Source organism: Rhagoletis pomonella, unplaced genomic scaffold, assembly GCF_013731165.1.
Source record: "Rhagoletis pomonella isolate Grant_MI unplaced genomic scaffold, Rhpom_1.0 Rhpom_scaffold_00006, whole genome shotgun sequence".
NCBI lineage: Eukaryota > Metazoa > Arthropoda > Insecta > Diptera > Tephritidae > Rhagoletis > Rhagoletis pomonella.
Window position 1 is genome coordinate 14265920 of NW_023458560.1, and position 13691 is coordinate 14279610.

General features: G+C 34.6%; 1 protein-coding gene across 1 annotated transcript in view; it reads left to right on the top strand.

The window, feature by feature from the left end:
• Positions 1 to 13691, top strand: part of LOC118741581 (protein spire-like) — a 253674-nt gene that overhangs the window by 144766 nt on the left and 95217 nt on the right. Inside the window, exon 12 of the mRNA XM_036473577.1 lies at positions 3440 to 3572. Coding sequence (XP_036329470.1) covers positions 3440 to 3572 — 133 coding nt within the window. The remainder of the gene's footprint in view (positions 1 to 3439; positions 3573 to 13691) is intronic.

Below are 13691 nucleotides of genomic sequence, written 5' to 3' on the forward strand. Positions count from 1 at the left end.
ATCGCCACAGGCAACTAAACTGATTAGTCGGTATCGCGCCCATTCCCGTTTTTTTTTGGAAATGTATCGTTCGTGAAGAAGAGGGGTGAGTAAATAATGTAAAATTTGGTATTTTTGACTTTTACTTTTCCCTCTCTAAGTCCAACCTTTTTTTTATCAACTGTCACCATGCATTTTTTCTACCTGCCTCTATATAGTCGAAACACTGTGTGCTTTTATGAAAATATTTTCTTTTGATTGTATTCTTAAAAAAAAGTGACGGATTATCATACTCCCGGGATGCAATCAAACATGAATTTTTTTGAATCATTCTATCAAGTAAAAGTTCAATTTAAGCATTTCGAAGATAAGGGGTTTTAACCAAATTCTTTTGCAATTGCCGTCTAATATTGAGGAACTTTTTGTATTCCTGAAATAGATCCGGTTAAAATTCTTTTTTCAATTGAAAGTTTAATAGTTTGACTTATGTAGTATGAGTAATTGCTCGGAGAAAGGACCAGATAAGTGGTATTTTCTATACCTTGAAAATTGATTTTAAAAAATTTAACATAAAACATCTCTTTAGAGATATTTGATCACCAAAATTTAACTTTTGAAAATATTAAGAGTTCAATGAACCAAACTACGAATCAATTCTTTTTTCAAAACATGGTTGAAAAGTCATATTAGAAGTCATTTCAATCGGATGTACATATAAGCGATAAAAAAAGTACGACAGATTGGTGCTATTGTAATAAAACACGCATTGCTACCCATTGAACAGCTTTATAAGGAGCAGTAGAAGCGCGCAATAGGCATTTCTCGTCGTTCTGCCAAGATTAAAAAAAAATAATAATAAACCAGTAATCAAAATATTTTGTATCGGTAGTCTGAGGTAAAAACCCTTGTTGAGCAATATAAGCCCAAGGTATAGAAGGAAAGTGAACTCTTTTTTCAAAAAACTTTTTCTATCGGCAAAATCGAAAAATACAACCCTTGCCTCAGTAAGCGAATGCGATCATGCTGCGTCTGAAAAATTATCTTTTTCATTATTTTTAAGAAGGTAATTTATACACGCGGATTTTTCATTTAAATTCTGCGTGATAAATGTTGTAGTAACATGAAAGACCAACCCCCTTTAATTTAAGCTTCCAGATTTTATCTGCCTTTTAAACACAACTATGTATCTGTAAAAAAAATCCTCAAATACTTTCCAAAATTTTCTGTATGAAAGTTCAATTGCATGGGAGAGACCACGGAGCCTTTTCTAATATATGTACATATATTTTGAAATTTTCATCACTCCTACCATCCGCTCTCCAATTGCACCCACTTTTCTCCATGAATATGGAATTCATTTCACATACATATCTCCATAACAGTGTTGGCACTAATCGATTGATTTTTTAATCAATTAGTTATTCCGATTAAATTCAATCCGATTACAGTTGATCATGATTAATTTTTATCTGATTAAACAGTGAATCGTAACCGCGATTAAAAAAATTAATTTTTAATCACTAACCCTTAATTTGATTACGTATGTTTGGTGATTAATTAATACTGGAATTTTCCTGTGCTATGTGCCTGGGTATGGCTAAGTCGAGATTCCACTTCAGTCTAAGCAATTTGCTTTTAATATTCCTTTGCACATGTGCGCTAGGCTGTAAAAGTTCCCAGTTTATTTATTACTAATAACAATGATTATAATTTTTTTATATTATGTGCTTTTTATAAGCGTAAAACACAAAATAATTTCTATAACTGGTGTTTGGTTTCAAATTCGGACAAACTAGACAACTTTATCAGATTTTCTTTTTAATTGGATTAACGATTATAAAAATTTAATCATTAATCATACAGTTGATTACGATTAATTAGTTTTAATCATCAATCGCGATTAACATTTTAATCGTTAATTTTAAATACTTAATCAGATTAATATTTCGCCAACACTTCCAGATATATATGCAATGCGAAAATTTTAATTTGTGTGGAAGGTGCCACGCCTTGATGTGTGGAAATTATTTTCAGTCTATGACTATCTTAGGAAAGTTTGCAATAGGTGTGAAAGAATTGGTTCTCATCGGACAAAAAGTTTAGGACGGAGCTGCGGACATATGTACACACATACATACATAATTTGTATTTTATAGTTATATTTACTTATATAGATAAACATATTTCGTCAATATACGTCGTTTTGGTTCGGGAGCTAAGGGGGTGTTAATTAACCCCTGAAGGATGTTAGTTTAGGTCTGTCTATAACACTGGGGAACAAAAATTAACTTTTAAAAAACCTACAGTGCGCATATGTATATCAGCTCAAGTAGCACACTGGTGCATAAATTGGTGTAGATTTACGAATTTCGGTATAAATCTGATTAATTGCACCAAAATTCACAAATTTACACCAAGTTATACACCAGTGTGCTACTTGAGAGGTTTGATAGCTGATTGCCATATGAACAATGCCTCATACTAAGTTTTACTATGGAGATCAATTCACGTTCTCGAGAAAAACAAATTTTCATGTTCCAAAAATCTGAGTAAATCTGGTTCTGAAACTTTTTTCCTTGAGAAGACGAATTGATCTATTAAATCTGAGTATGAGGCATTGTTCGTATAACCAACAGCTATCAAACTAGATATATGCGCACTCTAGTTTTTTTTTGTGTCCCACAGTGTAATCGATCTACTTCACTTCTGGGCCTTAGCATTACTTAATCGGCTTTTTAAAGTGGAAGCATTGACTTCTGATTTACCTAAGAGATTAGATAGGCTTTTGTAGCATCTCAACAAAGGCTGTTGCTGCGCGCCACTAATAGATTGAAAAATAAAGCTTGATATTCGTTTGTCTCAGCCATCGTTCTACCACTAACTTCTAATCGATATAAAATGGAAGTGGGACCAACTTTTACAAATTCTGTGGTATTTATTCATATTTTGACCTCTTTTAATGAATGCAATTGGTCATTTCCATTACTTTTTGAGTGTTGTACTGTGTAATTCTTCAAGAAAATCCGAAAGAACCACGTATGCTTACAAGGCTTTTTACAGAATTGTTTCTGGAAATTGATAAATTCTCTAGTCTCATGTTTATGCATGAAAGTTGGATGGTCGGAGAATGAAAAACAACCCGCAGTTGTAAAAATTCGAATGCCTTTTCTGCCGCTAACTATTTTATCTGCCCACTTCAGCTACAAGTTTTTCTGGAAATTCAACAGGGAAGTTTATAAATTAGTTCTTCCTTTTCTCAAAGGTTATCGGAAACTCAGTCTCTACTATTCTTTCGCCATTTAGGTAACAGTTTAGCCTGTGATTGTTAATCAGTTTGTAGGAATACTTCGTATTTCCATTGTCTCTTTTACATGCATTCATTTTGCCACTAAAAGCTTTCACTTAATTAATTTTCCTCCCGTTCTACTCTGTCACTGATCAATATAATATGTTATTTCAGGCATCCGAACGTAAACTTCCGCCACCCATCAAACGCACACCATCGCCACGCGAACAACTCATGGACTCGATACGAAAAGGACAAACACTGAAGCACATACAACCGCCAACAACTCCACGACTCAAGGATCGATGTAAGTCAAAAACAATCAACTCAAAATAAATACGTACATACATATTATGAAGCCTAACAAACTATACAATAAACAAAACGCGCGCCTACTGACTTGGAATTCGACTACTTATTAAATATTTATATTTCCCAGGGATCGAGAACGCATTCCTGTTTTGGTTTAGTTCTGCACGAGAACAAAAGTTTTATGAACTTAACGTTAAGAATGAGAGAGGCGTCCGCGTGTTGGGATGAAAAATCGTTTCAGTGAGAACCACGATTGTTAATTCTAAGCCAGAAATAAGCTCGATCATCTAAACTTGCTGATCGTTTATCATTAGGGTGAACTATCCATTTATGGAACATTTTTTTCATTTTCTGTCGAAGAAAAGTTCGTGTCTTAAGTCTTTCGTTAACTTTGTGTTGACAATTATCTTTCAGTATTTTTTTTTTTATTAACTTGAATACCATTCTTCGCGAATAGTTCAGAGAAGACTTGTTCTCATTTAATTCTCTATGAGAATGTTCCTGAGATGTTAGTTCCCAAACTGTTCTTCGAGAGAAAGTTCGTTAGACTTTTGTTCACGCTTGTTTCTTTGCAAAAACGTCCCAGAGACTTTTGTTCCCATTTTGTTCTCTTATAAACGCTCTCGAAGGTATTGTTCGCGTTTATTTCTCGCGTTTATTTCCCTCACTTTTTTTCATCTAGATTTCCATAATTACTCATGCATATCGGTGAATTGCCTGCTTCTCCCTTCAATTTCACTGACGCTTGAAAGAAATTTCGTACATAGATTTTGAAGTGTCTTGACCAATGTTAAACTTGTTCAACCAGCATACAATGTGCCACTTGCTGTCAGCAGGCAAACAATTGTCCCAAGTTGCCATTTTGCCAACAGTATGTACCTCCGTACATCGTCGGCTTAAGGCTCTTTCAGCCATTTCGGTCACTTGCTATATGTTCGTTGCATCCAATTTGAATTACATTTGGCTATTTGGCGCGGCAAATCGTTTTCCAACAAATGCTGGCCTAAACTGCAACAACATGCAACGTTTAACAATTCAATGGTTGCGGTCGATCGGTTGCAAAGCATCACTGCGCATGTCAACCTGCAGCATTTCATTCTATGTACATTGCATATATTCTATTCTATTGCACGGTTGAAACTATTTAGAATTTTTTACATTTTTACATTTGTATGTGCATTTCTATGTGTGTGTATGTATGTATGTAGATACACATGTTTGTCTACTATTGACCGCTGATGAAGCTGCCACAAAATGGCACGATTGGCGGCACCATATATGGTCAATGTTTAGCATGATTTAGAATTGCAAAGTGGCATGGATGCGCGCACCGCTTTGATCAGCCAAACGGCGCTGCTGTGCGATTTGTCAGCTGACAAAACAGTGTGGCAAGTGAAGGATTTACTACACTGATCTTTCTTTGGAATGGCAAACGAAATGTCTAAAATTTGCATAATATACAAATTTATTGGAACCCTATGAGGCTTTGGGGATTCAGGGAATACGAGAAGAAGGATAGAATGCGCCAGTGAAAAACTTCGTATGTAATACGGAAGAATAGGCACATAGTTGAAATTTGTGTACACAGGCGAAACATACAATTATTTTTGAATCGAAAATTAACTTTGGTGCTTTTAAAAAATGTTAAGTTTGTCATCAAAATTATTGGAAATCAGCCATAATGCTTGTTAACTTTAGGTGTATATGTATATCTCAGTAGTAATGCTATACTTTTCAAAAAATGTATCGAAACTTAGGAATTAAAAAGTTTACAAAATTTTTGCATGCATTTGTTTTAATAAATAGCATATAAACCAACAATAAGATCCATAAAAGTATCGATAACATAATATAAAGAAACTTTAAACACAACATTATCTATTCTTAACAGCAATTATATCGATAAATATATGTATATGCATTCCCTATACATGATGGTGGTCCAAAACTGCACTTAAAAAAATAAGGTCGGAATTTCAATGCTCACACCCCTTAGGATTGTTCAACATCGAAACAACATACCCCAGTTTTTTCTATTTCGAAATAAAAAAAATAATAAATTTAGAGGTCCTTCAAAGCGCTCAAAGTTGTCCATGTGGGGAAAAAGCAAGTTATTTGTGGAAATGGCATACTTTTTTTTGAACCACCCTGATGAACATACGCAAAGTTTTTTTAGTTAGTGTCTTTGAAGTCCTTAATAACCACAAAAACTCTGGCAGCGCTTTTCGAAGTATTTTTCAAGCTTTCTCAGAAACAAAATGCCTGAGATTTGTATTCTGCATATCTGCTGCGTTGAATGGCTTGCCACAAATGCACCAATGCAAATATAAAAATTACTTCATTGGCATTTTATTGTGACACAGCACTTTGCTTCTCGCTCAAATACCCAATCGACTCAGTGCAAAGTATGTTGAACTATGTATGTACATACATGCATACATACATACGTATTCGTTGGGAAATTGCCAGTATCCGGAAATGCTTATCCGTCGTTGACATCAGCATTGTTGCATGCAATCATAGTGCAAGTAGCAGCAACACCACGACAGCCATGGCCTAAGTCGCGGCCACAGTCAAGGCAACATCTGCATCTCATAGTAGCAGCCACCAAAATCCATTGTTCTGCCAACCGCCTGCAGCTTACCTAATGCTCACTAGCATAACGGAAGATTTGCTGTAGGAATTTAAATTGAGCTTAAATGCATCCTAATTGACGTTATACGTAAACGGTGCTTGTTCTCTAATTTGTTAATGCTGCAGGGTGGTGTCGTAGTGTGGCACGAACATACCATACATGCATGTATGCCTATCGTAAATTGATAAGATGCCAGTAAAGGCTGATTTTTCCTTTGCATACTTTTAGGAGTTCTACAAGAGCTTTATGCAGCGTTTTTGCTGCATTTAAAATGCAACATTTAGCACTTTCGAACATATGTTTTCGAAGAGCGTTCATGCTATAGCATTTAGCAAATGTACATTTACGCGAGTTCGAAATCGTATGCTTTTGACAAACAGCCGTGTTCCAGTCTCTTATTTAGATGCGTATATCTTACGATCAATTCTCACGCAGAAGATAATGTGCAAAAACCCTACTGAAAAGGAAAAAATTAATTTTAAACCAAAAATTCAATACAAAAACTTTAATTGTTTTAACCATAACCGAACATTTGTTTGTGTATATATTCATTTGTCGGTGCTGTCAATTAAAATTTCTTCACTTAATTAGGAAACAAACCAAACTGAGTTGATCACAAATTGATCCAGATTTCTATCAGCATCAAATCGATGTTGAATTTGCTTAACTTTTCTTTATCCAAATATGTAATGCAAAATAAAAGAAATCTCGATCGGCGATCACTGAAACGCAGCTAGCAACTGTATACTCGAAAAAGCAATGTTGCCACTTTTTCTCTTTAAACCATGTTCGAATCGTGGAAATTTTGAAAGATCACAGGGTTGCTTTTAGCATTTAGATTCTTAATGCAAAAATGGAGTTGCATTTAGTTGCATTTAGGTGACGAATTTTGTATGGATAAATGTACATTTAGAGTAGCATTTAGAGCTAAATGCGCTAAATGTGCTTTTACGCGTAAGCAAAAACAGCCCATTACGCTTCTAAGCTGCGCTGAGTGTACATATCACTAAAGATGTAGGTATGTGGCAGTAATTTACTTTTTTACTCTACGGCCCAGTGCTGCTTCAATTGTCGATTGAAAGCTTTTGAGTAAAGCTTTAAAAAGCTCAATGTTTCTCTTTTAAAACTTTGTAACAATATTATCATGTGCAAGCACTTACACACACATTTTAAATGCTTATGCTTGTATTTCAAATTACAAGTTGCCTCTTTTACATGTGATAACAACTTGCCATTGTCATTTCCTGATGGCCACAATAGAAGCATCGCTTTTCAAGCTAACGCGCGGCACAGTTATCGGTATCGAAAAATTTCAAAGTGGTGCAATTTGTGTTTGGATTTAAATATTAATAATTTTCGAAAAAGACCGTTGTATAAACTGACTATAATACACTGCATATAATACATATCGTCACCTGATATACAAAAAGACGTAACTAACATCATCGTTGAAATGCATAAAGTAATAACTAATAAAAAAATTCAAAATTCGCTTTTTGATATATAAAATGGATTTCATCGAATTACAACTCCCCACATCATTTCATGAAAAAAAAAATTAAAATATTAGTCACGGCTTTTTCCATTTAATTTACGATGTTGTGACGTCTGTTTGCATTTCAGATGACGATATGTAGAAAAGATAAAGTGAATGGAAGTGAAAAGTGTTAGAGCTGCATTCTTGCAATTACTCGTTGCTTTAAAAAAAATGTAAATTACTAGAGCTGTTTATGAAATTCAAATATTATTTTGGGCATCAATTATTTATACAGTGGTATAATATATATATTTTAGGAAGGTCGGCAAATAAAAATTTTTAAGGTAATAACTGTGTTTATTTTGGTTAAGTTTTGTTATATAAAGCGTGTCTCTTAAATTTTTTATTAAAAAACCCAATAGAAATGTTCTATCTTTTGGTGGTATTACCGACTTCCAGTTTCGATAGAAGATGGGTTAAACTGACCGAAAGTGAATTTTTTTTTTAATTAAACATACACGTTTTTAGTAGAGAATCAGATTCTGAGCATAAATATACGTAACTTTTGTTTGAAACTTTTTTCTAGGAAATTTCTTTTTTGACCTTCGAAATTCCACCCATCTTGGACTTTTCAAATGAGTAAAAATGTTTTTATTGGAAATCGAAAAATGTGGATTACCAATCAAGGATGCTCTATCTTTTGGTCGTATTACCGACTTATTACATAAACTCACAAAATTCTCTTTTCAATCGTCATAAAAATAATAATTTTTAATTTTTATTTTTTGTTGCTCAAAGATAATTAATATTGAGTTTTATGTTTTCACTTAAGAATAATGATAATTCAAACAAGTAAGAAAGTCTAAGTTCGGGCGGAGCCGAACATTAAATACCCGGCGCAAGTATTAAATATATGTTTTCCACCTTTCCGAAAGCTACCGCTACATGATAAGCCGGGGTGTATCAATTTTGAGTAAATTAGCGTCCTTCAATTTCGAAATATTGAAATTTCAAGCATTTCTGAAATTTACCGTTATATGAAAAGCGGCCTCAATTTTAGTCCGATTTCAACAATTTTCAACGGTTTGCTTTTATGTGGCAAGCCCAATAACCATACCGAGCTTGGTACAAATTGCTAGAACGGTTAGCGAGATACATATATGTGATCACAAGTGGGCGGTGCTACGCCCATTTTCCAAAATTTTGTCATAAACGTATTTCCTGGTAAAGAATTGTTGCAACCATCAATTTTGAATAAATTAGCTTCATATTTACTGATTTATCGAAGATTTTGTATTTCTCGAAATTACCGTTATATGGGATGTGGGTGTAGTTATTGTCCGATTTTAGAAATTTTCGGCCATTTGGTATGCTGTACCAGGGCCAACAACTGTGCCAAGTTTGGAAGAAATTGGTGCAGCGGTTACCAAGATATACACATGTAACCATAAGTGGGCGTGGCTACGCCCATTTTCCAAAAATTTATAATTTTCATGTTTTCCGTCTGAAACTCATTGTAAGTATCAATTTTGAGTGAATTATCTTTAGTAGTTACTAAAATATCGCAGTTTTCGTATTTCTTAAAATTACTGTTATATGGGAGGTAGGCGTGGTTATTGTCCGATTTCGCCCATTTTCAATACCATCCGTCCTACGCCCAAAAGAAGTTCACGTACCAAGTTTCGTTAAGATATCTCAATTTTTACTCGAGTTATCGTGTGCACAGACGGACGGACGGACGGACGGACGGACAGACAGTCACCGCTTAATCGATTTCTCTTTTCATTCTGATCATTTAAGTATACATTTGTCTATATCTATCTCGATTCGTTTTGCCTGTTACAAACAACCGTTATGTGAACAAAGTTATAATACCCTTGTGCACAAGTGCGCTCGGGTATAAAAACGCAAAAGCTATACATACTAGATGGATTTCCGACACATATATTTTAGAGGTAGCGACACCCTAATAAAAGCAATAAGTATTTTCAGGTCAAAATTTCAGTTGGTTTCGTCAGTAGCAATGGCCTTTTAAATTTTACACATAATAACACAGTGCAACACTCAAAAAGTGATGGGAATGAGACCAATTGCATTCATTAAAAGAGGTAAAAATATGAATGAATACCAAAGCATTTGTAAAAGTTGGTTCCAATTTCCTTTTTATATCGATTTGAAGTTCAGTTTACAGTTAAAAAATAAACGCTCACAAATTTCATACCAAAATACATATATGTATACATTTTTAATTAAATATTGAGTTGGGCCAAAAACTCCTACCATCTCTCCTTCCCGCTCCGTTAACTTTGGAAAATATGTTTTTAAATCATACGTTCCCATTCCGATCTTATTTCTCCAACTTCAAATTGAGATTAAAAAAAGAAATGGTAACCAACCTTTTCAAATCCTTTGGTACTTTTTCATTATTTGACCAGCTTAATCAAATGCTGTTGATCCAATTCCCATTGCCTTCAACTTTTTGAAATTTGTTGCAAGGTGTAATTGTTTTTAAGTGGAAAATAAAACTCGATAATAATTATTATCTCTGAGCGAAAAAATAAAAATCATAAAATAATGATTAAATGCTAATTTAAATTATTTCACTTAAATGATTGCGGTTCCTGTGATAAATACAATGTCCTTACTCCTGTTGCAAGTTGTTGATATAGCTCGGCACCATTTCGGGAGTAATTCAGGACTTTGTCTAAATCATTTCGGGGATAGTCCGGGAGCAGTTCAGGACTCAATCGAGGCTATTTCGGATCCCATTCGGGACTAGTTCGAGCCCATTTGGGAACAGTTCGGAATACAGATGTTTACACATAAAATTTCATACCTGGTCTCGCCAAAAATGCAAGGAAATCTCAACCTCGAAAAGTTGCAATCACAACAGATGGCCAATGCATTTGCTACTCGCCTCCCACACCTGCTTTCAGAGAGCACTCTTCAACAAACCGACATATGCGAGCAGTATAACCACATTTCCCGTTCATTAAGTATCGCCGCCGAAGAAGTAGTCGGATTTCAGCGACCCCGAAAGAATAACTGGTACGATGAGGAGTGTTAAGAAGCTGAAATCCGATTAAGAGAGACGACCCCTACAGGGAACTGAAGAGGGAAGCGAGACGTATTTGCCGCAATTAGAAGAGAAAGGCAGAAATACGTGAGTGCGAAGGGCTTCAAATGTTGGCCGATACGAAAAATGCCCGAAAATTTTGCCAGAGAGTTAGCCGACTTTCGTCGGAAGGCTTCAAGACCACAATGAACTCTTGTAAGAACAACCGCGACCGGATGACTGATTTGCAGAACTTGCTTAAATTATGGAGCAGCATAGAAAGTTGTGGAGAAGACGAGCCCGAGCCCACATTCGATGATGACGGAGTCAATATTCCACCACCTGACAATGACTGGGTACGAATAGAAATAGCGCGCTTGAAAAACAGCGGCGGCAAGGAGTTAATAAGGTGCATGCATTACCATTATTATGTAGAATATGGTCAGATGAATGGATGCCCGATGAAAGGCGACCCCGCCATTCGCGCTAATTACCTCGGTAACAGACTTCTAAGCATAGGTTACAAGGTTTTATCGAGCGTATTGTATGAAAGACTGAAGCCCACCGTCAAAGAACTGATTGCGCCTTATCAGTGTGGTTTTAGACCTGGAAAGTCCACCATAGACCAGATATTCACAATACGCTAAATCTTGGAAAAGATCCGCGAGAAAAGGATCGATACTAACCACCTATGAAGTTCAAATTGCCTAGCCATTCTTACTTCTATCGACTGCTGACTGACGTGGTCCTATCAAAAATGAGTTTGACTGTCTTCTTTATTAACTTTATAGTTTTTATTACTATTTTAGAGAGTATAAGGTTTGAGAAATCACTTAGGGTCACAAATTTCCGCGCATTCTGGCGCCAAGCGCTAACTCTACACTAACTTTCCATCACTAAAATGGAACCTGCTCTTAAAATATTCGCTTTCGGAAAACTCTTGCGCACTTTCTATGCCAGCTGTCCAACTTTAGCTTCCAAATGTGAGTTGATACTCCATTATAAGTGAAATTTTATTTCTACAGTATACTCTATCTTTATATCTATTTGAAATTTTACTCAAAATTTGCATTTGTTTGTAGCATTGTCAGACTATTCTTATTCATGCATAGTAAATACATACATACGTACATAAGTTATATGCATATGTTTTCTAGATGACATGCAAATTGGAATGTCCACCTTACAAATGTATATAAATATGTACATACATATGTATGCACATAAAACATAAGTACCATATTGCTGCTTTTATCGGTCATGCTTCTATAACCAAAACAAGTGACCACGAAATGTCTTCAAATTCAAAGTTTTCGATGAAAGTGCAAGTAAAAGAAAGTACTTGAGTATCAACCATGCGTTAGCACTAGGTACATAGCCCATTAGCCAAGTGAAATACTTCATACTCACAGTAAACCATGTGCATGATATGTTTTACTGCAGCATCGGTAAGTTCAAATCACTTAACCTCTTTACTTTAAAAATGTTATGCAGAATTTTCGTGTGGATGTGATGCAAGTCATGCAAGAATGTGCATTAGGGTTGTACATGCCTGAAATTTTATACTATCTTATATTTACATACATATGTAACAAATACTAGCATAATAAATATTTTCATCTTTTTCGTTGGCAAAATATTTTTTACTTACATATCGATGGCTGAATGGAAGAACGACCTAACTCGGCAGCCCTATCTCAGGAAATTTTTCAAAAACGCCCTATTTTAGCATTTGGTTGAAGAACGCCCTATCTCAACTGCCGATTCAAAATCGCCCTATCTCAGCACATTTTCAATATATTTTCATTTGAGATAGGGCGTTTTTGGACCGAATTCTGACATAGGGCGTTCTTCAACCAAATTCTGAAGTAGGGCGTTCTTGAAAAAATTTCTAAGATAGGGTCTTTCGAGCGGGATGCCGAGGTAGGTCGATCTTCCACTCAACCATCGATATGGTCTGAATACCTCCCCAACTTCTCCATGTCAAATCGACCAATGTGTGGGATCGATGAATTTGGTAATAACTTTTCTTTTCTCATATAACAAAGTTCTGCCAAAGTAAAAAAAAAATAAAAATTGTTTCGAGAGTTATGCAATATTCTAAGTTTCGCAATTTCCGGCATTTTCGAAGTTAATTTTTTATATATTTTATATAGTTTATATATAAGAGTTACAAAACTCGTTTCTCGTTCTGGACTCGTTTTAAGTGGGATATTTAAGGCTATAAAAAATTTGCAGTATTTCGAAATTTAAAAAAAATTTTGAAAGCAAAAACGTAAATAAATATGGTTTAATCTTTTGTATACAATACCTCTAACTTATCTTAAAAGATCGTGTAATTTCCAAGACAGGTTTTTTAAGGGTATGAATTTTCGAAATTTTAAACTCATTTTTTTGCAAACTGTAAATAAAGTTATGCTAAATAATTTTTGTTTAGTTTAAATTTATTTTTAATTTAGAGTTTGCAATATTTTTTTTCAAGATTCAAAACTTCACATAGTTAGCAATTTTTTTTAGTACTTTTTTATATAGCCCCAAGTATAACCTTTAAAACAATACCAGAACCATTTTTGTAACTATAATGTTTTTTTGAGATACTAAACTGGCAAAATCGGTGAGATTGTTAAATTTAAACTTTCGATTTTTTTATTTTTTCCCCGTTTGGCAAAACTTAATTACATGATAAAAACAAAAATTCCAAAATTCATTCAAATCAAAAATGTTCGTTTCCAACTATTAACTAGAAACTAGAAAAGTCCTTCGGTAGAATGAAATAGTGAACTTTCGTTTTCCTGGTAGATGACACACCTTGCTTAAAGTGTGTCACTTACTATCAGTCATGTAAAATGTCTTCTTGTGTTGATAGTTAAGACCTAAATTTATTCAACCAAGTTGTACACACATATGTATATATGTATTTCAGGATAACTGACATTTTTTGCATACA